Source organism: Giraffa tippelskirchi, chromosome 13 (assembly GCF_054371585.1).
Source record: "Giraffa tippelskirchi isolate mGirTip1 chromosome 13, T2T-mGirTip1v1.2.pri, whole genome shotgun sequence".
NCBI classification, from domain to species: Eukaryota; Metazoa; Chordata; class Mammalia; order Artiodactyla; family Giraffidae; genus Giraffa; species Giraffa tippelskirchi.
Window position 1 is genome coordinate 38,771,692 of NC_137287.1, and position 23,909 is coordinate 38,795,600.

Genomic DNA, 23,909 nt, shown 5'->3' on the forward strand with positions numbered 1-23,909 from the left:
ATAGCCTCAGGTTGGGAGGAGCACAGGCTAAGGTGTGGTTATGGGCAAGTTACTTTAGCCGTCCTCACCTGCCACACAGGAATCAGCCTAAGAAGTTACACCTGTGCTGCTCATAGTCAAGTCCTGTCCATGTGACCCCAAGCAAGACAGAGCCTCTCCGGGCCTCAGTTTCCTCATCTGTAAAACGGGGATAATAGTAGTTCCTGCTTCATGTGGATGTCATGAAAGTAAATAAGCGCTTCCTTAGCAGAGTGCTTAATATCCGCTAGATTTGTTGCTGTCGTTAATAATGTCCTATCTCACAGGGCAGTTGTGAGCGGAAAGGGAACCGACGTCTATGTTCAGCTTGGGGTGTGCACACAGCAGATGCTCAATTAATGGGCCCTGTCGTTTTCGGTGGCAGCAAGATGGGTCAGCGGCTCTGACCTGGGTGGAGTCGCCTTTCTTTAGGCCCCACCTGGCCATTCCGGCCACCAGGGGGCGCCCCGTGGCCCCGCCCCTCACCTGTGCTGGCAGTGCACCTGGTGCCGCCCCCGGAAGAGGGGATCCAGGGCCGCGGGGACCTCGGAGGCAGCCCGGCGCCGTCGGGTGAGAGCCGAGGGGGCGCGAGGACAGGGGCCCTTTCGAGCTTCGGGCGGACCGGGCCGGGCCGAGCGGGCGCGGGCCGATGGGGCGGGGCAGGGGCGGCCGGGCCGGACTCTGGGGGCCGGGAAACCCGGGAGCTAGCAGGAAGGAAGGCGGGAAGGCTGCGGCTGGGCTTCCGATGCCGAGGGTTAGGGATCGAGGCGCTGGTGGCCCCGACGCCCGGGTGGAGGTGCTAAGAGCTAGTAGCTCAGTGCGGGGAGGGGCGAGGAGGCGGGATGACCCCGAGTCCCAGAGTGGGCTGGATCCGCAGGGGCCACATCGGGGAGACCCCCGGTCCGCCCGGGGGCAGTTGAGCTGGGAAGACCGCAGATGCCTGGGTCCTGCGGAGAGGCCTGGGGTCTGACACCTGCCAAGAGGAGGAAGAGAAAAGTCAGGTGTTTGTGTGTGTGTGTACGCGTTTGCGCGCGCTCACAGGAAATGCGGGAGCTCCAGACATGCTGGTGGGGGTTGACACGGGGAAAAGGCCAGGGAAGCCTGTGGGTCCCCTCCCTCCTGAGCCCCAGAGCCCTTGAACTGCGGCCCCCCGCGGCCCTAGGGGAGCGCCGCCAGGCTCCCATCCCCCGGGCCAGGCGGGAAGTAAACAGAAACCTGGAGTGGCCAGGTGGCAGTGCCCGCACAGGCATAACCTGTTACCTCGCCCTGGGTGGCTGGGAACTGGGGGGCCTGGGCCAGCAGTCCAGAAGGGGCAGGCTGAGGGTCTGGGGACCTGAGAAAACAGGGGAACAAGGGCCAGGGGGCCCTGGGGGCCAGGGAACCTGGGCCTGGGCTTCTGGAAGGGGAGGGGGCTGGACTTCTGGGGGGTAAGGGGTCAGGACACCTACATTTCCCAAGGCCCTGGATTCTTGGGAGAAGAGGCTGGATTTATCTCCAAGTCCTGAGTCCCAAGAACCTGGTTTCTGGGCAGAGTATCCCAGCTGGTGAGAGGCTGGAAACCAAAACAGGTGGGGCCCGGGGAAGAGGAAGGCGGAGCTGGTGGCTGGGGTGAGCTGTGGTCCTGGAGCACTGGGACAAGTTCCCCGGGGGCAGAAACCATCCACCAGAGGCAGAAACCATCCACCAGAGGCAGGAGTCTGGGCAGCTCTCTTTCTGCTTCTCCCTGTCTCAGTTTACCCTGGGGATATTAACGGAGCTGGGCGGACAAGACACAGATCATTAATCCTTCTTGGCCCCAGAAGACTTAGAGGGCCAGTGGCAGGTGAAGAATTTCAAGAGAGCCATGTCTTGGCCAGTGGGGGGCAAACCCCTTTGGGTTGCAGAGGAGGAGTCCTGTCATCACCTCTTCTCACAGCCCTACCTGCCCCTACAGACGCTGCCGGCACCATGAACTTCCCAGAAGGGCCCAGCTTTCCGGCCGGGCTGCTCTCTGGGGGCGCCTCCCCCAGCGGTGACGAGGGCTTCTTCCCCTTTGTGCTGGAGCGGCGGGACTCATTCCTGGGAGGGGGCCCAGGGCCTGAGGAGCCAGAGGACCTGGACTTGCAGCTGCAGCAGAAGGAGAAAGACCTGCTGTTGGCAGCAGAGCTCGGCAAGATGCTTCTGGAGCGTAATGAGGAGCTGCAGCGGCAGCTGGACACGCTGAGTGCCCAGCACACTGAGCGTGAGGAAGTGAGCTGGTGGCAGAGGGCAGGGCTGGGGGGTGGAGGACAGGGGGCAGGGGCCAGATGGGGGGGGTGAGGGGAGGAAAGCGGGGCGGGGGTTTGCCTCTGGAACAGCAGTCCAGGGCTAGGACCAGTCTCCCTGGCACTGTGGTCCAGTGGTTAAGAACAGGGGCTCCGAGACAACTCTTGCGGTCCAGCATTTGGGACTCTGTGTTGCCAATGCAGGGATGCAAGTTCTATTCCTGATCAGGGAACTAAAGGTCTCAGAGGCTGCCCACTGCAGAGAAAAGAACACGGGCTCCGAGGGCAAGGCAGGACCTGAGTTCAGATCCCTGCCAGGCTGTGTGACCTTGGGCAAGCCGCTGGCCCTCTCTGAACATTGGGTCTGGCTCCTCAGCAGTATTGCACAAACCCCAGCCAACAGATCCTGGCACTGTCTCCCTGTCTGGCTCTGGGCTAAGCACTTTGATGCATGATCTTGGTCAATTTTCACTCAGCTCTGGGAGATACGCACAGTTCCCTCTGCCCATGCTGTGGTCACCCTCACCCTGGGCGTCCAATCTGGCCCCCTACACACCCAGGACGCCACTGACTCCTGTATCCACGTTGTTGGCCCCACTTGGCCACGTAATGGGCATCTCAACATAAGTGGCACTGGATTCCGTGATCCCATCACCTGCTCTCCGCCCCTAGCTTCCCACCGCAGGGCCCCAGCATGAGCATCTCCGCAACCTCTCTCCTCCCACACTGGCAAGTCCTGTTGATTCTTCTTTGAAACTAGACACCGAGTCTACTCACTTCTCATCTTCTCTCCAAGCTGGCCGCAGTGCCATCATCTCTTCCCCAGACACAGCAGCTGCCTCCTCACTGGTCCCCAGCTTCTACCTTGCCCCTCGAGCTCCTTCTCCAATGGGTAGCCAAAGGGATCTTCAAAAACTGCAAATCAGATCATTTCAGTCTTTGCCCAGAATCTCCCAATGGCTCCCCCTCATTTAGAATGAAACCAAAATTTCTCACCAGGGCCTAAACATACTACTTGAACCCCCTGACCTCATCTCAGCCACGTTGCCCCTCCTCTGAGGGGGCCTTTTTTCAGTTCCCTGAGCAACCCATGCTTATTGCCTCAGGGCCTTTGCACCTGCTGTTCCTTGGTGTATCCCTTTTCCTTCTTGCCCTGCAGGAGTCAACTTAGAATTCCTCCTGAAGGATGCCCCACCCCACCCCACTCCTCTTCATCACTTCCCAGGGTTTCTTTAGAGCCCTAAATGTGCCCCTCTCCAAAACTACCTGGTTCGAACATGTTCATTTGCCTCTGGACTCGAAGCTGTTTCAGGCAGTGAATTTGGTAGTCTCACTTATTGCTGATAGCCAGACCCCAAATTGGGGCAAGCTCAGGAAATACTGGATGGATGAATGGATGGATGGCTAGATGGATGGATGGGACTTGGAGGTATTAGAGAGCTTGCCTGACCACAAAGCAGAAGCAGAGCTGGGCAATGGCCAGAACAATAGGACAATAGGACCCCAGACTGGTGGGCTTAATCCTAGAGCTGTGTTGTCCCCCTCCTACAGTATTTGATTAAGGATTTGGCTGTCTGGGTTAGAATCCCTGCTCTAGTAACTCACTGTGTATCCTTGGGCAAGGCATTTAACCTCTCTAAGGCCCAGTTTCCTCATCTGTAAAATGAAGATATTAAAGATTTTAAAGGCTTCCTTGGTGGCTCAGCGGTAAGGAATCTACCTGCCAATGCAGAACATGTGGGTTCAATCCCTGGGTCAGGAAGATTGCCTGGGGAATGAAATGGCAACCCGCTCCAGTATTCTTGTTTGGGAAATTCCATGGACAGAGGAGGCTGGTGGGCTAGAGTCTATGGGGTTGCAAGAGTCAGACATGACTTGGTGACTAAAGAGCAACAAAAGGATTCTAATTCCCATGGAGTAAATACAATAATGTAGATGAAGCGCTAGCAGGAGGGCTTGCTAATCATCGTAGCAGCTATGGTTAGCATCACCATCCTGCATGGAAAGTCTGCAGAGGGGTGAGGGGGCAGACGCTGGCCCCCTGACTTGCCTGCCTCCCCAAGCTGGTCCTCTGGGTGTGCCAGGAGCGTCCCCCCGCTGGTTAGACAGGTTTTGGGGGAGGGCTGGCAGAGGCATGGGGCCAGGGTGCGGCTGCCCAGGGTTAATTAGAGGGAGCTGGCCAGGAGGAGCTGGGGGAGAGGGGTTGAGCGGAGGCAGAATCTCCAGAGCACGCAGCTGTGTGAGGCCATGGGCCGGGGCTTCAATTCTGCCAGACTCAGGCGCCAAAAACGGCGCCTGCAACCTCGGGCCCAGAAGCCCCGGCAGCAGCTAGAGGTGAGTGGGCACCGGGGATTCTCGCCCAGCTCAGGCCCAGGGTCAGCCCCTCCAGAAACCTCTCTACGGCTCCTTTGCCTCCTCTACTGTCCGAGGTTGCGTCTTGCCCCCTCCGCCCGCTTCCCCCCCAGCTCTGTCCTGTTTCCGGCTCTCAGGCCTGCCTCAGACCCCCTCGGACCCCCCTCAGGTCTCTGGCTGTCATTCTGTGAGTCTCATTGTCACATGTCTCCGCCCCTCTGTCCCGGCCCCACAGCAGCTGCAGCAGGAGAACCATGAACTGCGCCGGGGCCTGGCAGCCCGGGGAGCCGAGTGGGAGGCCAGGGCGGTGGAGCTGGAGAGGGATGTGGAGGCCCTTAGGGCCCAGCTCGGGGAGCAGCGTTCTGAGCAGCAGGACAGTGGCCGGGAGCGGGCTCGGGCCCTCAGTGAACTCGGTGAACAGAACCTCCGGCTCAGCCAGCAGCTGGCCCAGGTGGGATGACCCTGACCCTGGGCCCATCGGCAAGGAGGGGCCGGACGCCCGGTCCTGGTGGGGGTGGGCACGCTGGGCCCAGTCCTGGTGGGGGTGGGTGCACTGGCCCAGGTTGGACGGCCCTGACCCTGGGTCTCAGCAAGGAGGGGCGGACGTCTGGGGTGGGTGTGCTGGGCCTGTTGCTGCGTGGGCCAGCTGAGAGCTCTGTTTCCCCCCACCCCCACCCTCAGGCCTCGCAGACTGAGCAGGAGCTTCAGCGGGAACTGGACAGCCTTCAAGGGCAGTGCCAGGCTCAGGCCCTGGCTGGGGCAGAGCTGAGGACACGGCTGGAGAGTCTGCAGGGGGAGGTGAATGCCAGTTGGGGCCGGGGGTCTGTTGAGCGGGGAAGGTTGGCCTGGGGGCTGTCTGGGCCCAGCCTTGCCCTTCCACTTTTAGCTCTGATGGGCTTTTCCCCAGAATCAGATGCTCCAGAGTCGCCGGCAGGACTTGGAGGCCCAGATTCGAGGTCTGCGTGAGGAGCTGGAGAAGGGACGGGGCAGGCTGCAGGCCACCCAGGAGGAGCTGCTGCTGCTGCGGCGGGAGAGGCGGGAGCACAGTCTGGAGGTGACTGGCAGGGCTAGGGTGGGCGGGCACGTCCGGCTGGGGGCCTGGCCCACTGCATCGGGGCCTCCTGGGAGAAGACCCCAGAGTTGGGTCACCAGGAACCCTAGCAGCCGGGCTGGAAGGGCACAAGGGCAAGTGGGAGCCACAGATAGACTGAGTGGGGGTGGTGGTTCTAGGATGCATCAGAGACCAGCAGCTGGAGGCCAGGGATGGGGCTGAGGCCAGAGCTCACCGTTGGAGGTGATGGGGACCTGGACCAGGTCTGGGTGGGAAAACAGAGGAAAGGAAATGGAAGGAGGCAGTATGCCTTGATGTTTGAGATCTTAGGAGCTTACACCTGCTTTGGGGTCAGATTACCAGTGTTCTTATCCCAGGGTCCCTTCCTACTATTGTGGGACACCAGCCTCAGTTTCCTCGACTGTGAGATGGGTGGTAATGCTGCATGGCTGTGGGAAGGGTGTGAGACGTTCAGCAGGTCGCCTGGCTGAGAAGAGAGGATCAGTCAGTCAGTGCCGGGTGACAGCTTTAGTAAGAAGGTGGGCCGGCCGGGTCAGGGACGGGGCGGGGCTTTTCCAGGTGACCGGAGGGGGCGGGACTGGAGGGAGGGTGACGGGAGACTTTGAAGTCTGGGCGCTCGTCAGGGCCCTGCTCAATAGGTGAGGCAAGTGGTGTCTGCCGAGGGAGACTGGGGTCCCAAGGCCGCCCCGCGCTCTGGGAACAGGGAGCCAACTTCGGCGCTGGGCGGAGCGGACGCGTGGGGATGCCTTTCTCCCGCGGCGCGCCGGCGCCCCCCTGTCGGCCAGCCGCGGGGGCACCCGGCTGACGCTCACGGTTTTCGCTCTGCTGCCGCAGTTGGAACGCGCGCGCTCCGAGACGGCGGAGGCGCTGAGCGCGCTGCGGAGGCTGCAGCGGCGCGTCTCGGAGCTGGAAGAGGAGTCGCGCTTCCAAGACGCCGACCTCTCGGGAGCCTCGCTGCAGTTAGAGCTCGCACACAGCCTCAACAGCGACCAGGACCAAAACCAGAACACGGACAGAAGTGGAGATGCTCTGGTGAGCTCTCGGCCCACCAGGCTCCACACCGGGCTCCACACGGGGAGGCTCCACACCTGAAGGGCTGCAGACTCCGCCCCTCCTTTTTTAATCCCTAGAAGGTTTGACACTGCCCTGATCGATTTCTTTGGTGGACAGACCACTCTATCCCCGGAGACCCAAGAACCAGCCAGCCAGCAGCGTTCGCCCCAGGAGGAGAGGTTGGAGCCTCCCAGGAAGGGAGCATCCCTGAACCCAGAGGAGATACTGGGAGAAGAGGAGGCGGAAGTGGTCCGGTTGCAGGTTGAGGTGGGGGAAGCATAGTATTGGATGCAAAGTCCCTCTCAATGTCAGTTTCTCTTTCCCATCTACACCTCCAAGCCTTTGCCCACGAATCCCTCTTTACTTGGATACCCATTCATCCCAACAAACTTGCCATTATGTTTCAACAGCCCGCCTGTATGTCACCTTCTCCAAGAAGACTTCCTGGACTATCCTCCCCCTTTAAGTTCCATTTCCTCCATGCATCCTTCCTGCAGGCTTAGACCATCCATCTAACCCCGACCCACCCCACCCAGCTAGGCACTCAGAAGATTCGTCTCCAGCACAGGACCATTAGCTGTCAGGGTTGTTTGTGGAGCAGGAGATAGGAGGTGGGAGGTACGGGAAGGCAGCAAACTAGAGTCTGGACTGCCTGGAAGAGCAAGCCCGGGGACACCCAGGGGCCTAACTGCCTCTCTGGACTTTACCCTGCCCGCAGATGGCGCTGCAGCAGGCAGAGCTACAATCTCTGCGGGAGGAACTGCAAAGGCAGAAGGAACTGCGGGTGCAGGACCCCGAGGAGGCCTTAAGTAGTGCCCTCTCGGACCGAGACGAGGCCATGAACAAGTAAGCATCTGCAACCATTCACCACCGCCCAGGGGCGGGGGGCGGCTCAGGCACCCAGAACACACTGGCCTTTCTGGGCCTTGGAACCCCTCTGATCCGGGGGCCCTCTGACCTCCCTGGTTTCGTATTCGTGGTCTCACTCCCGCCTGGGTCCAGGAGCCCCCCACCATTCCTGCACGCTGAAGCCCCAGCGTCCTCGGACCTGCTCTCTGCCCCTCGTCTGCAGGGTCCTGGAACTGTCCCTGGAGCTCAGCCGCGTTTCTCTGGAGCGGGACTCCCTCTCCCGGGAGCTGCTTCGCACCATCCGCCAGAAGGTGGCGCTGACGCAAGAGCTGGAGGCCTGGCAGGTGAGGGGCGGGGCGCACGGGGCTGACGGGGCGGAGCCGGCGGGGGCGGGGCCGGACGCTGACCCGCCCCGCCGGCCCGCCCACAGGACGACATGCAGGTGGTCATCGGCCAGCAGCTGCGCTCCCAACGCCAGAAAGAGCTGAGTGCGGCCGCCTCCGCCTCCACTCCGCGCCCCGCCCCAACACGCTTCTCCCTGCGCCTGAGCCCTGGGCCCGCTGGCGGCTTCTTCAGCACCCTCTTCCGAAGGACCTGAGCGCCGGGTAGACACAGGGCTGGCTTTGCCCTCTTGGCTCACTTTCCTCTTCTGGCCAACGGAGCGATGGGTCCCGATTGTCTGCCAAAGGCGGCTGGTGCCCTCCCCTCCCTTGGAGGCTGGGCAAGGGCTCACTGGGAGCAAGGGCCAGCTTTGGGGGCCAGAGACCCCAGATAGGTGGCAGGGGCACGTGTGGCAGAGCTGTTATCAAATCTATACAAATCTATCTTTTCTAGGCATTAAGCCCCCTGGCCCTCAGCTGCGGGTTGGGGATGGGGGTGGGTATTTATGTATCAAGATCAGACAGAGTAATATATAAATCATTACACCGACTTGGCCTCCATTCTTGGGAACAAAGCACATTAAAAAAAAAAAGCCACCCATTTTATTTGTATATAAAAAAAGAAGAAAACACTGTGAACCCCTGAGATGGAGGTGGAGACGCTGTTGGAGGTCAGAAGGATAGAGAGAAAGCTCGGTAGCCCAGATTAGTGAAGACGTCCACCCTGCAGCTGTTGCCTGCAGCTGTCAGGACCTAGAAACAACAGGGGAGTGACTGACCTGCCCCCAAGCCCTGGCCTCCCAGGGTCCCCACCACCCCTGGCTGGACCCACCTTGCACTCAGGGGCTGCTGGTTGCTGGTTGAGGCTGAGGCTTAGCAGTCCTGGGGAGGAGCCAGGCACTTGGGCCTTCAGCTCCCCGCTCAGCTGCCACTGGTTGACACAGCGGCCCTGTCCAGCTGATAGAATCTGTGGAAGACAGGGAGGGGGCTCAGAGTTCAGAGCTGGAGGGGGAGCGGGGCAAGAACAGCAGAAACAAGAGAGAGGGCCTCACCAGGTCCTGGTAGAAGGTGACATGCTTTTGTGGCGCCCGCATGGGGAAGACAGTGGTGGGTGTGGAGGATCGGAGGTGCCAGAGGGTGAGTGCTGGGCCTCCTCCGCAGACCTAGGCAGAAAGGTGGGGGTCCCCAGCCACCATGAGCCATGGGCCCTCAGCCAGACAGGGCCCAAGCTGCCACCCCAGCGTGCACACTGCCTGGCTCACCATCCAGTCTGAGTCAGTTGCCAAACATCCGATCCAGCGCCCATTGTGGGGCCTCGAGCACTCCTGGGAGGGAGGAGGAGAACAGAGCGGGAGATGATGACATCAGAGATGCCCAGGAAGGAAGAAGGGAGGACAGAGGGTGGGTGTGCCCTCACCTCGTGCTTGTAGACCTCGATTGTCTGGACCTCCTTGGCCGTGCGCAGGTCTGAGGAGGAAGAACCACGAGAGGCAGGTACTCTCCCTGCCCCACCCTCCCTCACCACCAGCCGTCCCTCCAATGCGACACTCCCTTACCCCAAAGCCGCACGGCCCCATCCTCACCGCCCGACAGCACCTCGGGGCTCCGCTCTCGCAGTGCCAAGCAGTGGATGTAGTCCGTGTGGCCCCGGAGGGCCCACTGCAGGGAGAGGGGCAGTGTCAGGACAAGACCCAGGAGGAACACCATTGCCCCCACTCCCCTGGCCCTGCTCTCTTACCATGAAGGTCCCTGTCTCAAGGTCCATCGCATGCAGCTGACAGTCTCCCCCGGCCAGGATAAGCAAATTCTCCTGCAGAGGAAGGTGGGATGGAGTCAGAAGTCAGGGTCAAGTCAGGCCAGGGAGAGGGGAAGGATCAAAATCTGGGCCAAAAACAGGACAGGGAAGAGCCCCGAATTTACGAAGGGCTCTAACCTTGGGCACGAGAAGCAGAGCATTGATCTCAGGTACTTCCAGGCTGGTTCTGGGGGAAGGAAAGCAGAGTCAACTCTGGTGAGGTGGCACCTTCACCCCCATGTGCCCTCTGCTCACAGGGCCTGGCTCACCTGTATGGGGGCTGACGATGCCACAGCTCCTTACAGCCCTTCGTGGAGAGAAACACTTGTACAATCGCTGAATTGTGTCCAACTCTTTGTGACCCCATGCACTGGGTGACCTCAAAGGCTCTCTCTGGATCTGGGTACCTCACCCTTCCCCCAGCTCCACACTCACCTTCTTAAGGATCTCCGCCCAAAGCCAGGCCTTCACCTCCCCATCCCCAGCACTCAGCAGATGTCGATCAGTGGAGACCATGCTGTAGACGGGCCCGTCATGGGCTAAATGGAAGCACAGAACCTGAGTGACCTTGTCATCCACCCTGGGGTCCCCCAAGCCAGACTCAATGCCTGCACCCACCTTGGAAGGTCACCATGGGCTTCTTACTTTCCTCTTTGGCCTCGGAGCTCAAAGCAGCAGACAAGCTGAAGGGAACGGGGAGAGGGGCCTGGGTGTCAAAAGAAGGGGGCATTAGCCCCCAGAGGGCCAAGTGCCAGAGCTCATGCACAGTGAGGAGCAGGGGCAAGGGTACCTAAAGATAGCTATCTGTCCATAATTGTTGCCAGCTGCCAGGAATTTCCCACAGGGTGAGACGCTCTGGGAGAATATGGTCATGTGCAGCCGCTGCAGGGCCTGAAACACTTCCACCTGTGGAGAGAGACTGGATGAAGGCAGGCTGGGGCATCTGGGACCTCTGATCCACACACTCCTTCCTGCTTCCCCTGCAAAAGTCCCACTGCCCAGTTCTCCTTTGAGACAGCCCACCAAGCGGGCACTTGCCCATTTAAGTTCCAGGGGCGGCTCCAAGGAGGTGAGGAAGGGGACAGTTGAGGCATGATGCCTAGTGGAAATCTGAGCAGACTCAGCCTCTCCTCCCAGTTTTCTGAACTGTCAAATGGAGCTCATGGGAGATTTTGTCATGATTGGATGAGCTACTGTACACAGCGTCACAGTTTCTGTCTTCGCTCAGAAACCGCTTAAAAAACTGCTCTATTACTCCAATACAGAAAAACGTACTGACCCCTGATCCGCATCCTGTGACTTTCACGTTAGGCCCCTGAGGTATTTCTGGGTTATCTTCCCTCCCCCGGGTCAGAATCCGAGTCCTACCAACAGCCCACGCAAAACAGGGCTCAGGGCACGACTCCCTGCCTTGCCCCTTCTGAGCCAGGAGTGGACTACAAATCCCAGAAGGCACCGCGCATCGCCCCCCCCCCTCACCTGACCAAGAGGCACGGCTGGCTGCGCCGCTCGCTCCATCTGGAGAACTAAAAGTACCAGAGTGCTCCGCGCGCAACGCAGCCTCACGAGTCCGGAAGTGCCAGTGGGCACCTCCCCTTCGCGGTTCCTCACCTCCCCGATACCGTTGGCCGGCCTGGCGTGAAGGCGGCCACCGCGTAACCAGAGTCCCAGGAGCAGAGGTGACCACCTAGAAGACACCCCAACACCAAGTGGCGCCCACCGCGACCCTGCTACGCCGGGTCCCCTCCCCCACCCCGCTGAGCAGACCCGCCTTCTAGCCGCGTGCCGTCTGTCTTCCGCGCCTGCGCGCAACCTGGCCGCGCGCGCCTAAAGCCACGCCCCACGCGCTGGGTCACGCCCTCAAAGGCTCCGCCCCTGCCGCCCGGATCCCACCCCTCTGCCCGCAGGACCCCGAACCCCAATGATCCTGCAGCAACCCCTGGAGCGAGGCCCCCAGGGTCGGGCCCAGCGCGACCCGCGGGCCGCCTCGGGGGCTTCTGGAGGCCTGGACGCGAGGTGTGTGTGGGGGGCCCTGGGTGGGCCCGGCCCAGGGTCCCAGGAGCTTTGGCTGGGGCCTCAGAGGAGGTCTGCAGGATGACACGCGGTGGGGCTTATTGTCAGGGCTTGGGCATAAGCTGAGACAAGGTTGGAGACTGGGGAAGACCTCCGAGGCAGGATCCTGGATGGTCTGGGAGAGAGAGTGACTTAGACGTCAGCGACAGGCATGGGCCGGGGGGCTGCTGGCTGACGCTGCAGGCTCAGGCGGGCAGATCCTGGGGATGGCGCCAAGAGGGTGGGGTGCTCCTAGCTCTCTTTTCTTCCCAGCTCCCCTCTCCGAGGAGCTGTGCCCATGAGCACCAAGCGGCGCCTGGAGGAGGAGCAGTGAGTTTGGGGGCAGGGAGGGACTCCCACCAAGTCCTCCGTCACCTCAGGTCCCCATCAGGCTACCTCTCCTCTGAATATCCCACCTTGCCTGCCTCCCCGTCTCTCCCCAGGGAGCCCCTGCGCAAGCAGTTCCTGTCCGAGGAGAACATGGCCACCCACTTCTCTCGACTCAGCCTGCACAATGACCACCCTTACTGCAGCCCTCCCAGGGCATTTCCCCCAGCTCTGCCCCCACTCAGGTAGGCACCATCCACAGTCCACCGGCTGGGCCTTCCAGAGGATCATACCCAGTCCTGGGAGCCCATTTCCAGGCTCTGCCTCACTGTGCTATTTTTAGCTTCTCACCAACCTCTGTTGTTTCCCTACTTGGTTCCTTGGAAGGTAGCAGCAGTCCAGGAGCCCCTGGGGACCTGGACCAGGTGGGGCGTGGCTCTACCAGGCCAGCCTCTGCCCCTGTGCCCTGTTATTTCCTCTTCCAGAAGCCCTTGCTCTGAGCTGCTTCTCTGGCGGTACCCTGGGAACCTGATCCCTGAGGCTCTCCGGCTCCTGAGGCTGGGGGACACTCCCACCCCCCACTACCCTGCAGCCCCAGCTGGGGACATGATGGAGCTCTGAGATCTGGGGATCAGTGCCCCTGCCCCCCCTCCCACTTCCTTCTCCTCAACGAGGGAGAGCAGCACTCCCACAAAGGGACCAGCTGCCCTGCTTTTCCTCCAGACCAGGCCTCTGGGCACCAGGACCTCCTCTCAACAGAGGACACAGAGCCCTGAGGTGGAAGGGGCAGGAACATGGGAAAGGAGGCCATCCCCTCCCCACCGAGAACTGAATAAAGATTGCTGAGTGAATGAAAGCTTCAATCTGGAACCCAGGCTCTTTGGGGAAGGGAGGGCAAAGAGGGGTGCTAGATGCCGGATTTCTCCTCAAGCACTTCCCTGGAAAACGGTCGTGGCCGGCCAGGTCCTGGCAGGCTGGGCTCAGGCATTGAGAATGTGTGAGTCAGAGCCTCGCCCCCACCCCCGCGGTGACTCACTCCTCCCCTCCAGCTCTGGGAAGTCAGGCTGGGATCATGCCACTCTTCAAACCATTTAAAGTTAAAGATTCTTTTATTAATAAATTCTCTCCCCCTCCACATTTTCTCCCCAAATAAATATCTCCCCCTGTGTTAGGGGGTCTGAGGGGCAGTGTCTTAGGGCCAGCCCCATTAGAGGGCCAGCCCTCTAGTGTTAAGGAACAGGTCCCTAACCCCCCCAGGCTGAGACCCCAAGTGGTGGAATTTCAGTACATCTGAGTGGGTGGGACCTGGTGTTGTGTCAGTCCCTCAGGTCAGCCTGGCCCCCAGGCCATGGTGGGGGTGGGGGTGGGGACCCTTGTGCAAATGTTGCGGTTCCTTAGTGTCAGGTGTCTGGCATGAGCCAGCCAGGGTCTCCTTTTCTATTCTGGAGCCAGAGACAGGGCGGTCAGACACCTTGGAAGGCCCTTCGGAAGCTTGGGCCCAGACTTTAGAGAGGTGATTCACCGTCTCCCATCCCTCCACACCCCTGTGGTTGGAGCAGCCTGGCTCTGGCTGTGTCTGGGAGGCTGGGGCTGGCTCCAGAATGAATGAATGAATGATGAGCGGGCACAGCCTCCTGCTGGCAGGGGGCGCGCCCTGTCACTGGATCAGGGCCACGCCAGGGCAGCCCTCCCCACCGGTCTCCTCGATGGGGGCTGCAAGATAAGAAGAGGGGTGTCAGGAGTGGGGGAGATGTTGAGGAATGATGGGGGGCCATCGGGCGGGCGGGGACACACTTACTGGTAAACTTCTCTCTCCTGCGGCACCGTCTCCAGACCAGGAAGCCAGAAAGCAGCCCCAGCACGAGGGCCAGGCCCAGGGCGCCCCCCAGGATGGGCCACAGCAACCTGAAGGGTGCTGGAGGGGCCGCAGCGCCTGGGGGCGGGACTTCAAGTCAGGCCTCGCCCCTCTCAGGCCAGCCCCGCCCCCTAGATAGGAACCTGCAGGCTTCCCTCCCCCAGGTCCCTACCCTAGTGAGAGCCCCTTCCTCACTCCAGCCTCCACCCCCACCCCGATTAATTCCCCAGATCTCAAGTCCCCTGCTCCCTCCTCCACCCAGCAAGCCTCTCCCCTAGCCTGGGGTCCGCTCGCCCCGGCCCCGCCCCCACTCACAGCCCAGGCAGAAGTCGCTGTGCGGTCTCGCCGGGCACGAGGCGCAGTCCATGCACTTGTCTAGGTCCGCGCTCCAGGAGCTGCCGCGAGAGCAGGGGGTGGTGCCTGGGGAGGGGGCCGCGGGTCAGAGGCTGGGGGTGGGGCGCGGCTATTTTAGGGGCTGAGGTCAGGGTCGGCCCGGCTCGAATAACGTGAGTCACCGGCGCCCTCTGCATTCCTCACAGGTGACCGCACGGCCCGACCGGGACACGGCAGTGTGGGGGAGCGGGGGGCATAGTGCGGGACGCTTGGGGTGGGGGGCGGTCAGGTCCCCATAGCCGGCCCCCCCACCCCGCTGCCGGCGGGTGACTCATTCCCGGGCACCGGGCCCGACCCCGGTCCCTCCCCCCGCATAGCTGGGCACTGAAGTCACCGGATGTCAGGGGGCACCCCACATGGTATAGGGGGCACAGACCTCCGTGCCCCTCAGCAGCCCCCCACTCTTCGGTCAAGGTGGGGTGGGCAGACCCGGTATTGATCAGGTTGGGGGCGTGCCGCCTTACCAGACGAGACATCCCTCCCTCAAACCTTCTCTCTCCACTTCCGAGTCCAGACTCTCAGGACAGAAACACCCCGACCCTCGCGTCGGACAGGCGGGAAACTGAGGCCCGGACTACAGAAGAAGCTGGGAGCGGGATGGGACCTCTCCTGACCAGAGGAGGCCGTGTCTGGGGACTGTCTGACCCCGGATCCCCGTGTCCGCCTGGTCCCCCGGTTCTGCCCCGTCTTTAGGCTCCTGGTGCCGCCTCCCCGATCCCGGCCCGGGGACTCCCCCTGCTCCCACACCCTCCCGCCCGGCCGGGGACCGGCATACCTGGCACTCGCTCCCCGGCCGCGGCGCGGAGCAGCGCCAGCCCCAGCCCCAGCATGAGGAGCCGCAGCAGCGGACGTAGCGGGCAAGGAGCCATGGTGCTCGTCTGGCGGCCGCTGCCGTCTGCGCTCGCCACCGGCGGACTGGGGCACAGAGCGGCGGCCCCGCCCCCGCCCCCGCCTTCCGGGGCGGACCCCTCGTCTTGGCCCGGCCCCCCACGATCCGCCCCTAGACGCCCCGTCCCGCCCCGCCCCGCCCCGCCCCGCCCGCTAAGTTCAGGCATTCGCTCAACAAACGCCTCCTCTGCGCCGGAGCGGCCAGAATGCCAAAGGGAGGCAGATCTGGCCTTGCCTTCTCGGTGGCGGAAGCCTGAGAGGTGCCACGAAACAACTCATCTCAGATAACTGCAGCTTTCTTAAGGGCCCCGAGGGTATAATAATATAACAAAAATAATACTACTGTGTCGTTTCATTTCTACCTTGGGTCATTTGTTGATGTTTGCTGTTCAGTCGCTCAGTGGTGTCCGACTCTTTGCGACCCCATGGGCTGCAGCATGCCAGACCTCCCTGTCCTTCACTATCTCCCTGAGTTTGCTCAAACTCATGTCCATCGAGTCGGTGATACCATCCAACCATCTCATCCTCTGTCGTCCCCTTCTCCTCCTGCCTTCAATCTTTCCCAGCATCAGGGTCTTTTCCAATGAGTCGGCTCTTCACATCAGGGCTTCCCTGATAGCTCAGTTGGTAAAGAATCCGCCTGCAATGCAGGAAACCCCGGTTCGATTCCTGGGTCGGGAAAACCCCCTGGATGAAGGGATAGGCTACCCACTCCAGTATTCTTGGGCTACCCTTGTGGCTCAGCTGGTAAGGAATCCGGCCGCAGTGCGGGAGACCTGGGTTGGGAAGATCCTCTGGAGAAGCGAAAGGCTACCCACGCCAGTATTCTGGCCTGGAGATATTCCGTGGACTGTATAGTCCGTGGACTCGCACAGAGTCGGACGCGACTTTCACTTCACTTTACTTCACTCTTCGCATCAGGTGGCCAAAGTATTGGAGCTTCATCTTCAGCATCAGTTCTTCCAGTGAATATTCAGGATTGATTTCTTTTAGGATTGACTGGTAAAATGTTCTCTCCCTTTTTCGGAGTGAAATGAGGCTCGGGAAGGTTAGGGGAGTTCCGGAGTCCAGACTAGAGCTCTGTTCGGCTCCACACCGCGCGCCTTCCCCGCGGGCAGAACTGCAGCCGGCTGCTACCAGGCGCCCGGGCCAGAGGTGTGCGAGCAGAGGCTCCAGGCTCGAGCGCCCCTTACTGACCAGGTTGGGATTCGCCGCAAGTAGGACAAGGGTCTCTGCCCCTCCCCAGGGCGGTGGTCCGGTGACGTCACTGCCTCTTTAAAGACCCCCGCCTCCGCACCCATCGCCACACTCTGCCGGCTACTCAGAATCCTTGTGGACTCCTTCTCAGGTGAGCCTGGGCAGGTGTGCCTGTCGTGGGGGAAGGGGTAGACACCTGGGATTGCGGGGCGCGTGGGGCGTGGCAGAGTTGGGTTGTGGTGCGTGGGACGAACCTGAGCTGATTTGACTGCAAGCCCCTGGGGGCGGTGGCACGCCTGCACCTGAGCCGGGCCCTGAAGGGGTCCTTCGGCGGAAGGGTTAAGCGCCCCTCCCCCTGCCCGGGACAAAGGCACCGAAACCCGGGAGCCCCTCCCCCACCTGCGCTGCTCTCTAGGGCCAGGCCCTTCTCCCCCTCACCTATGCGAGTGGACCCCGCGGCGAGCGCCGCCCTTAGGCCCCTCCAGGGTGCGCGGCTTCCACGGCGGGGGGCTGGGGACACCCTCCTTCGGGCCAGGCTCAGGGGAAATAGGGATCGAGAGCGGGAGAGGACGCCCTCGGATGAGCCGAGGCCTTGGCGCATGGAAAGGGAAGGAGCCGAGAGCAGGGGCGCGCTTGTAAGGGGGAGGTGCCAGGTGCCTAGGCTAGCATGGCCCCCACCCTAACCCGGCCGGAGAAGCCTCGAGGGCTGACCCTGGGCTTGGATTGGCGCAGTACGGTCCACCCCGTCCGGTCTCCCCCGAGGCCATGAGTTCTCTCGGGTTATGGGCGGGGTGCAAAGGAATGGAGAGTCTGCCCTCTGGTCACCCCCTGGGGCTGGTACTAAGTTTAGGTCCAAGCCGTGCGCGGGAACTTTGTGCAATGGAAGATCATAGGGAGACCCTGAACGGAACTGATTGCCCCCCAAACGACGTCCGAGACAAATAGGGATGTGAGGGGGCCAGAGCTGCCCTAGAGGAGCTGGTTCACTGGACAGACTCCAAAGGTGGCAGCTTCTTTGGGGGGAAGTTGGGCCCTGAGAGGATGGCATTTGGGCCAAGACTACACAAGAAAATGTCACCAACCTTGGGAGTCTGTTCTGTGGGTCCCGGGCAGGGCAGAGGGCAGGACCCCAGGAGGCATCTGGGGACCTTGGGAAAGAAAGTGCTCTGGGTGGGAGGGGCTGGTGTTATTGTTTTGTTGTGTTTCTTCTCCACCTCTCCTGCCCCATCCAGGATTTGACTGGGTGGAGCTGGTTTCAACCAGGCAGTGGTGAGCAAGGCCAGGACTGTCTGGCCACCGTCCGCACTATATCTTAAGATCAAACTAGCAACCACGTGTTTTGGGGTATGGATCCAAGTTGAGGTGAAAGGTTTGGACACATGTTGAATGCTAAGAGGAACCTTGGATCTGTCCTTGGTGTGAAAACTAAGTTTTAAGCCTGGAACTAATGGATAGAGCCGACCCACCACTCATTTGACCTGTGGAAACTACTGAAAAATTGCATTCTGTTGTTTTATCCCTTTGTACCCAAAGGGCCATGGGTTAACCTTGGTGTATGTGTGTGTGTGTGTTAGTAGTTCAGTCGTGTCTTTGCAACCCTGTAGACTGTAGCCCGCTAGGCTCCTCTGTCCCTGGAATTCTCCAGGCAAGAATACTGGAATGGGTTGCTATTTCCTTCTCCAGGGGATCTTCCCAACCCAGGGATCAAACCCAGATCTCCTGCACTGCAGGTGGACTCTTTACTGTCTGAGCCACCATGGAACCCCAGTATTTGCATAGGTGCTTTATTTCATTTGCACTCAAAACTGGGTTGCTTAATTTTTCACTCTTATACACCAGTGTCTGTCACATAACCGGTGGTTTAGTCACTAAGTCGTGTCCGACTCTTGTGACCCCATGGACTATAGCCTGCCAGGCTCTTCTGTCCATGGGTTTCTCCAGGCAAGAATACTGGAGTGGGCCATTTCCTAGGAAGAAAAATTAATGCTGAAGCATTAAATGCTCATTTGCCCTTGAGAAGATGAGGCTCGGAGAGTGCCTTGCCCAAGTACAGGGTTCATACTCTTGGTGTCCTGTGTGGTGGCTATGGCATGCGGCATGGGACCTAGAGTTCATTGGGAATGAGGGGCTGAGCCAGCTGGTCTTAACCTTACTCTACTCTTGTCCCCCCAGTACAGCGTCTCAGCCCCCACCTCGCCATGGCTTCTGCTGGTCTGCAAATCCTGGGGATCGTCCTGACCCTGTTTGGCTGGGTGAATGCCCTGGTGTCCTGCACCCTGCCCCTGTGGAAGGTGACCGCCTTCATCGGCAACAGCATCGTGGTGGCCCAGGTGGTGTGGGAGGGGCTGTGGATGTCCTGCGTGGTGCAGAGCACGGGCCAGATGCAGTGCAAGGTGTACGACTCGCTGCTGGCGCTGCCGCAGGACCTGCAGGCTGCCCGGGCCCTCTGTGTCATCACTCTCCTCGTGGCCCTGCTCGGCCTGCTGGTCTACCTCGCCGGAGCCAAGTGCACCACCTGCGTGGAGGACAAGGACTCCAAGGCTCGCCTGGTGCTCACCTCTGGGATCCTCTTTGTCATCTCGGGGGTCCTGACCCTGATCCCTGTGTGCTGGACCGCCCATACCATCATCCAGGACTTCTACAACCCCCTGGTGGTCGAGGCCCAAAAGCGGGAGCTGGGAGCCTCCCTCTACCTGGGCTGGGCGGCTTCTGGCCTTTTGTTGCTGGGTGGGGGGCTACTGTGCTGCACCTGCCCCTCTGGGGGTTCCCAGGGTTCCAGCCATTATATGGCCCGATACTCAGTATCAGTCCCACATACCGCCTCTCGGGGTCCCTCTGAATACCCAATTAAGAATTACGTCTAATTCGGGTAGGGGAGTGGGGGCTCCTTTGACAGTGGAGCCTAACCCACTGCACTGGAGTCATGGAGATGGTGACCCATGACAGCTTTGGGGTTGTTTTGGCTTCTTATTGGGGGAGGGGGACAGTGGTTAATCCACTTGATAACCTACCTGGGGTCTGCTACTGGTGTTCCTCACTTTGGAAGATGGAGCCAAAAAGGTGATGCTTCAGTTTCTGGATTGTTCTCCACCCTGGACAACCCTATCTTAGAGACCAACCTGGAACTGTGGTCCCTGTGTGAAGGGTACCATGCTGTCCCCTGCTGGTGCTGGGGGCAGGGCCTCCCTAGGACAAGCCTTTCCTTGCTGGTCAAGCCTCTGGAACCCCCAGGGGCTCTCGAGCCTCATGTTGCCTCCAGAAGAGCAGGTGATAAGTCACCAAAGACCTGCCAGCCTCCAAGTCTTCTGCCCTCTGGCTCCTGCATCCTGAGTCATGTCCCCCTTGTGCTGACCCCTGACCTTCCTATTCCAGCCCCTGTGTACTTGCCATGTCCTGCCCACATTCACCAGTTTTTACTAAATAAAGCATGTTTTGTTGATTACTTACCTTTGGTGTTGCTGGGGAGGCTGCTGAATGCCAGACTAGCAGGAGGAGGTGGGCATGAGTGGCACACCTCCTGTGTTGTTCAGTTCCCTGCCCTGTGACTTGCATGGCCTGAGTGAGGTCACCACCTGGGCATGACCTGGAGCAGGCCTTGCCTGACAAACCCATGGGAGGCCATGGTCTTCCCAGCCCAAACACAGATCAAAGGAGCCAAGTTACAAATACTGTTTATTCCCTACTTGAAGGTGGGGTGAGGGGGGAAGGTGATGGGCAGAGTCTGGGCCTGGAGGAGAGCGGCTGCTCTGGATGCCCGGTAGTGGCCAGGTCGGAGGGGGCCAACTCCAGGCTGGAGAAGGCATAAGGAGCTACTGCCCTTTGGGTGAAGCCCAAGTTCTGGGAGCAGGGGAGGATCAGCCTGAATCCAGGATAGAAGAAAGAAGCAGGAGCACCTGCCGGGTTGGAGGTGGGGCCTCCACGGAGGAGGGTCTAGGCTCACTCGGCCGGGTGCTGAGACTAGCTCTGCAGCCAGGCCTGCTCCTACCTCTGGAACGTGGGTTCCACCTGGGAGACGGGTGAGAGTAGAAGGCAAGGTTGAGAGCAGGGCAGCCGGCACAAGGTCAAAGTTTCAAGCAGCAGGCTTCCTGGGACATTTACCTCATACGTAGTCCCTCTTGTCCAGCCCAGATGCCCCCGAGCGGGAGGGGATAGAGTAGCCCAGCCTCGGTCCCCGGGGCCGCTCGATCTGGGCCGGGGGGCACGTGCAGCACAGTAGCCCCCCACCCAGCAGAAGCAGGGCAGAGGCGGCCCAGCCCAGGTAGAGGGAGGCGCCCAGCTCCCGCTTGAGGGCCTCGGCCACCAGGGGGTTGTAGAAGTCCTGGATGATGGCGTGGGCCGTCCAGCACACAGGGATGAGCACCAGGATGCCCGCGAGGAGGAGGAGGACTCCCGCGGTGAGCATGATGCGGGCCTTGGCGCCTTCGTCCTCCACGCAGGTGGTACACTGGGCGCCCGTGATGGCCACCAGCACCCCGAGCAGGGCCAGCAGGAGGGCAATGACACAGAGGGCCCGGGCGGCCTGCAGGTCCTGCGGCAGCGCCAGCAGCGAGTCGTACACCTTGCACTGCATCTGGCCCGTGCTCTGCACCACGCAGGACATCCACAGCCCCTCCCACACCACCTGGGCCACCACGATGCTGTTGCCGATGAAGGCAGTCACCTTCCACAGGGGTAGAGCACAGGACACCAGGGTCCCCAGCCAGCCCAGCACAGCCAGGGTCATACCCAGGAGTTCAAGGCCAGTGGAAGCCATCTGTCCCCTCCGTCAGTCAGGTCTTCCCCACTCTAAGCAGCCCGGTTGATCAGAGGAGTGGGTCTGATGCTCCACGCCTGTGGGAACGCAGGTGGGGGGTCTCCGTGCTCAGCAAGGGCGTGTCAGCGTCCTCTGACCCAGACAGCACTCACCACATCCGAGAGCCTCTTGTGGGTGCCTCCTTGCTCCGTGCCCTTCACAGATGTGTCTCTGAACCCCCAGCAACAAATGCACCCCAAAGTCTCGCTCAGCTGAGTGGCTGCTGTTCTCGGGCAGGTCCCATCGCCCCTCAGGTGCCCTGCAGTCAGGTCCCGCCACCGCCTGTCTGACCAGTTTGCACGGACCCTCCCAACCCACCTGCCGGCAGAGGAGAGCCAAGACGAGCCGCGTCCCTTGCCAGGGGGTTGGTGCAGGTTCTGGGGCCGAGCAGCTCACCCCGTGGTGCCACCTGGGCACTCCAGGCTGCAGGCGGGGGTTTTAAGGCCAAGGCCGGGGAGGAGCCAGAGTGATGGGAGGAGGCGGGGCTGGGGGGTGGGGGGGACTCAGAGTCGCGGGGGGATTGTGACCAGGAACAACCGAGGAGGAAAGAACCTCCATGCCTGTGGGGACACAGGGACAAAGGAATGAGGAGGAGACTGGGGACTGGCTGGGGAGGCAAAGGTCCTGGCTCAGGCTGAAAGTGGGAGGACACCTAGGGCACCATGCTGAGCCTCCTGAAACCCGCTCCCCACCCCCTACCCCCCGCCGCGCTGTCTTTGCTCTCCCTCTCCCTGTTTTGTTTCTGTTCCATGATGCAGACGCACCAGCTTCCCCAGTATCACACACCCCTGTCTCCCAGCCCACCCACCCAGGACTCTCTGGAATCTGATCCATCTCCTGTCTCAGCCTAGTGGCTCTGGCGTCTCCCGAGGGAGGGGCCCCGCCCGCATTGTTCCCCTGGCGACAGGTGCCTGGCGCCCAGCTCAGGTGGCATCGCCTAGGCAACGGCCTAGAAAACCATCCCCCTCCCCACCTTGACTTCAGCTCAGATGTGCCTTCCCCACCCCTGTTGCTGCCACTGGGGGCTGAGCTGAGCGGCTGAGAGTGTCGGGGCGAGGGGATAAAGAGCCTCTTGTGAAGGTGGGGGAAGGGGGAGAGTTGCAGGGGGTGAGCCGTAAGTGGGGGGACAGCCCAGCACCCAGCTCTATTTGGGGAGACACCGCAGGGTAGGGCTAGGGGGTGAAGCCCAGGTGACTTAGGAGTCCCTGAGCCCTGCCTTGCAGAACTCAGGATGCACACCCCTTCCTGAAGACCCCATCAAGGGAGCCCAGGACTCCCCTTGTGGGAACAGCCCAGCCTGGGGGTCATGCAGACCACAGCTCAAGTCCTTCCCGCGCCCCCCACACACACCCACCTCCCCAGCCAGGAGAAAATTCATAGAAGGTCAAGCCTCCTTGGGTCAAAGACCCCTTTGAGAAACCTCACAGGACCCACAAACAGCAGCACCTCATTTTGGGGGGAGGCATGAGCTCCTTCAAGCCCCTCCCTAGGTGCTAAGCACTGAGCTTCACTGTGTGAAAAGGGAGTTGGGGGCTGATGAAAATTCCTATCTCCAGGGTGATGGGGAGGACTCCCAGGGGAGAGCTTCTCCCCTCCCCCTACTTCCCCTGAGGAAGCTGGAGCTCATCTGGCCTGTGGGGGCAGGGATGGGAGGGCACCCCCCCCAACCATGCACACCTAGTAGCTGCTCCTCGGCGACCCTGAGGGAGGGGAGGAGTGCAAGATGCCTCCTCGTCCACCCGGGGGGGCTGCATTTATAAAGAATTCTAACTTCAAGTGGCTGCAATGCTCTGGGAACGGCTTTTAGCAATGTTTTGGAAAAGAGGTTTACATCTTGATCAGATCTGCAAAAGGATGGGCACCCCCAGAAAAGCAGGAGAACTCCTCCCCCTTAAATGGAGAGACTGAGTGAGTGAAAGTCACTCAGTCCTGTCCAACTCTTTGAGGCCCCATGGACTATATAATATAGTCCATGGAATTCTCCAGGCCAGAATACTGGAGTGGGTAGCCGTTCCCTTCTCCAGGGGATCTCCCCAACCCAGGGATCGAACCCAGGTCTCCCGCATTGCAGGCAGAGAGACTGAGGCCAGTGCCAATCGGAAGGTCTGACAGGTAGACTCTAGTGGCCAGGGAGCCTCCCCAGAGAGGAGGAGAGTGTCAGCCATCCTGGTGGCCCTGGCCTGAGAACGGGGAGGAGGGTGCTGATGCAAAGGCTGGGAAATGACCAGAGCTCCCTGCTGGCTGTGCTGAGCAGGGGGGAGCAAGGGTGGGTTGTCCAGCTGGTCCGGGCCCCTGAGGACTCACATTTCATGGGGGATGGGGGGATGTGGAGAAAGAAGAAGGGCAAATAGAGGCAAGCCTTCAGTGGGCTCCCTCCGGGGCTGCCAGGAATCCAGTCACACAGGTTTGGGTAGGTGTCAGGCGGCAGCCAGCCCTGATCTCGGGAGGGCCCACCGACCCAAGCACAAAAGGCCTCCCATCCTGGACAGCCCCAGCCTGGGGCCTTTTCTCTCTCCAGGCCTGGAGACAGTCTGCCTCTGGCCTAGAGTATAAGGCCACCAGCTCATCTTGATTTGCCTGGTAATTACTAGTTTGAGCAGAGTCCTACATCAGGGTGAGGGGGACGGGGACAGTGGGTCAGCC

At 60.8% G+C, this 23,909-nt stretch overlaps 6 protein-coding genes across 20 annotated transcripts; 3 read left to right on the forward strand and 3 right to left on the reverse strand.

The window, feature by feature from the left end:
* Window positions 1–520: 520 nt before the first annotated feature.
* On the forward strand, window positions 521–8,517 carry BICDL2 (BICD family like cargo adaptor 2). Its single transcript, XM_081555168.1, has 10 exons — window positions 521–588; window positions 1,952–2,247; window positions 4,849–5,064; window positions 5,295–5,411; window positions 5,521–5,667; window positions 6,520–6,717; window positions 6,856–7,005; window positions 7,457–7,584; window positions 7,811–7,931; window positions 8,018–8,517. The coding sequence occupies exons 2-10, from the start codon at window positions 1,966–1,968 to the stop codon at window positions 8,183–8,185; spliced, it is 1,527 nt and encodes a 508-aa protein (XP_081411294.1). The 5' UTR covers window positions 521–588; window positions 1,952–1,965; the 3' UTR covers window positions 8,186–8,517.
* A 14-nt stretch (window positions 8,518–8,531) lies between these two features.
* On the reverse strand, window positions 8,532–11,591 carry THOC6 (THO complex subunit 6). 7 transcript variants are annotated; one of them, XM_081555178.1, is made up of 13 exons: window positions 11,374–11,591; window positions 10,553–10,668; window positions 10,381–10,445; window positions 10,198–10,301; window positions 10,032–10,069; window positions 9,901–9,949; window positions 9,706–9,777; window positions 9,551–9,626; window positions 9,385–9,434; window positions 9,230–9,292; window positions 9,020–9,130; window positions 8,800–8,934; window positions 8,532–8,720 (listed from the first exon to the last, which is right to left on the reverse strand). In XM_081555178.1, exons 2-13 carry the CDS (start codon window positions 10,633–10,635, stop codon window positions 8,640–8,642), a joined length of 927 nt encoding a protein of 308 aa, XP_081411304.1. In that variant the 5' UTR covers window positions 10,636–10,668; window positions 11,374–11,591; the 3' UTR covers window positions 8,532–8,639. The 7 variants fall into 7 exon arrangements, with proteins under 7 accessions (XP_081411304.1, XP_081411303.1, XP_081411307.1 ...); XM_081555177.1 differs by having other exon boundaries at window positions 9,524–9,626; XM_081555181.1 differs by having other exon boundaries at window positions 9,524–9,626; window positions 10,381–10,468.
* Window positions 11,355–12,997, forward strand: HCFC1R1 (host cell factor C1 regulator 1). 3 transcript variants are annotated; one of them, XM_081555188.1, is made up of 4 exons: window positions 11,355–11,778; window positions 12,088–12,144; window positions 12,258–12,386; window positions 12,627–12,997. In XM_081555188.1, exons 1-4 carry the CDS (start codon window positions 11,684–11,686, stop codon window positions 12,760–12,762), a joined length of 417 nt encoding a protein of 138 aa, XP_081411314.1. In that variant the 5' UTR covers window positions 11,355–11,683; the 3' UTR covers window positions 12,763–12,997. The 3 variants fall into 3 exon arrangements, with proteins under 3 accessions (XP_081411314.1, XP_081411316.1, XP_081411315.1); XM_081555190.1 differs by lacking the exon at window positions 12,088–12,144; XM_081555189.1 differs by lacking the exon at window positions 12,088–12,144 and having other exon boundaries at window positions 11,602–11,778; window positions 12,195–12,386.
* Window positions 12,998–13,231: 234 nt separating this feature from the next.
* TNFRSF12A (TNF receptor superfamily member 12A) lies at window positions 13,232–15,288 on the reverse strand. Its single transcript, XM_081555186.1, has 4 exons — window positions 15,165–15,288; window positions 14,312–14,416; window positions 13,940–14,074; window positions 13,232–13,854 (listed from the first exon to the last, which is right to left on the reverse strand). The coding sequence occupies exons 1-4, from the start codon at window positions 15,256–15,258 to the stop codon at window positions 13,799–13,801; spliced, it is 390 nt and encodes a 129-aa protein (XP_081411312.1). The 5' UTR covers window positions 15,259–15,288; the 3' UTR covers window positions 13,232–13,798.
* Window positions 15,289–16,582: 1,294 nt separating this feature from the next.
* CLDN6 (claudin 6) lies at window positions 16,583–19,914 on the forward strand. Its single transcript, XM_081557197.1, has 2 exons — window positions 16,583–16,625; window positions 18,647–19,914. The coding sequence occupies exon 2, from the start codon at window positions 18,673–18,675 to the stop codon at window positions 19,336–19,338; it is 666 nt and encodes a 221-aa protein (XP_081413323.1). The 5' UTR covers window positions 16,583–16,625; window positions 18,647–18,672; the 3' UTR covers window positions 19,339–19,914.
* Window positions 19,915–20,129: 215 nt separating this feature from the next.
* On the reverse strand, window positions 20,130–22,789 carry CLDN9 (claudin 9). 7 transcript variants are annotated; one of them, XM_081554414.1, is made up of 5 exons: window positions 22,075–22,124; window positions 21,585–21,689; window positions 21,380–21,437; window positions 20,573–21,304; window positions 20,130–20,479 (listed from the first exon to the last, which is right to left on the reverse strand). In XM_081554414.1, exon 4 carries the CDS (start codon window positions 21,225–21,227, stop codon window positions 20,574–20,576), a length of 654 nt encoding a protein of 217 aa, XP_081410540.1. In that variant the 5' UTR covers window positions 21,228–21,304; window positions 21,380–21,437; window positions 21,585–21,689; window positions 22,075–22,124; the 3' UTR covers window positions 20,130–20,479; window position 20,573. The 7 variants fall into 7 exon arrangements, with proteins under 7 accessions (XP_081410540.1, XP_081410539.1, XP_081410537.1 ...); XM_081554413.1 differs by having other exon boundaries at window positions 21,585–21,826; XM_081554411.1 differs by lacking the exon at window positions 22,075–22,124 and adding an exon at window positions 22,621–22,789 and having other exon boundaries at window positions 20,573–21,437; window positions 21,585–21,826.
* Between the last annotated feature and the right edge of the window lie 1,120 nt (window positions 22,790–23,909).

What these genes read in the sequence shown, in the direction of transcription:
- BICDL2 (XM_081555168.1), top strand. Translation starts at nt 1,966, where the DNA reads ATGAACTTCCCAGAAGGGCCCAGCTTTCCGGCCGGGCTGCTCTCTGGG. An exon ending in TCAGCCAGCAGCTGGCCCAG is followed by an intron (nt 5,065 to 5,294) that starts GTGGGATGACCC and finishes CCCCACCCTCAG; the next exon opens with GCCTCGCAGACTGAGCAGGA. An exon ending in TGGAGAGTCTGCAGGGGGAG is followed by an intron (nt 5,412 to 5,520) that starts GTGAATGCCAGT and finishes GCTTTTCCCCAG; the next exon opens with AATCAGATGCTCCAGAGTCG.
- THOC6 (XM_081555175.1), bottom strand. Translation starts at nt 11,280, where the DNA reads ATGGAGCGAGCGGCGCAGCCAGCCGTGCCTCTTGGTCAG. An exon ending in TTGAGACAGGGACCTTCATG is followed by an intron (nt 9,627 to 9,705) that starts GTAAGAGAGCAG and finishes CTCTCCCTGCAG; the next exon opens with TGGGCCCTCCGGGGCCACAC. An exon ending in CAGCAGCCCCTGAGTGCAAG is followed by an intron (nt 8,721 to 8,799) that starts GTGGGTCCAGCC and finishes TGTTGTTTCTAG; the next exon opens with GTCCTGACAGCTGCAGGCAA.
- HCFC1R1 (XM_081555189.1), top strand. Translation starts at nt 11,684, where the DNA reads ATGATCCTGCAGCAACCCCTGGAGCGAGGCCCCCAGGGTCGGGCCCAG. An exon ending in TCTGGAGGCCTGGACGCGAG is followed by an intron (nt 11,779 to 12,194) that starts GTGTGTGTGGGG and finishes CCGTCACCTCAG; the next exon opens with GTCCCCATCAGGCTACCTCT. An exon ending in CCAGCTCTGCCCCCACTCAG is followed by an intron (nt 12,387 to 12,626) that starts GTAGGCACCATC and finishes TTCCTCTTCCAG; the next exon opens with AAGCCCTTGCTCTGAGCTGC.
- TNFRSF12A (XM_081555186.1), bottom strand. Translation starts at nt 15,258, where the DNA reads ATGGCTCCTTGCCCGCTACGTCCGCTGCTGCGGCTCCTCATGCTGGGG. An exon ending in GGCCGGGGAGCGAGTGCCAG is followed by an intron (nt 14,417 to 15,164) that starts GTATGCCGGTCC and finishes CCCCCTCCCCAG; the next exon opens with GCACCACCCCCTGCTCTCGC. An exon ending in CAGGAGAGAGAAGTTTACCA is followed by an intron (nt 13,855 to 13,939) that starts GTAAGTGTGTCC and finishes CTTATCTTGCAG; the next exon opens with CCCCCATCGAGGAGACCGGT.
- CLDN6 (XM_081557197.1), top strand. Translation starts at nt 18,673, where the DNA reads ATGGCTTCTGCTGGTCTGCAAATCCTGGGGATCGTCCTGACCCTGTTT.
- CLDN9 (XM_081554411.1), bottom strand. Translation starts at nt 21,227, where the DNA reads ATGGCTTCCACTGGCCTTGAACTCCTGGGTATGACCCTGGCTGTGCTG.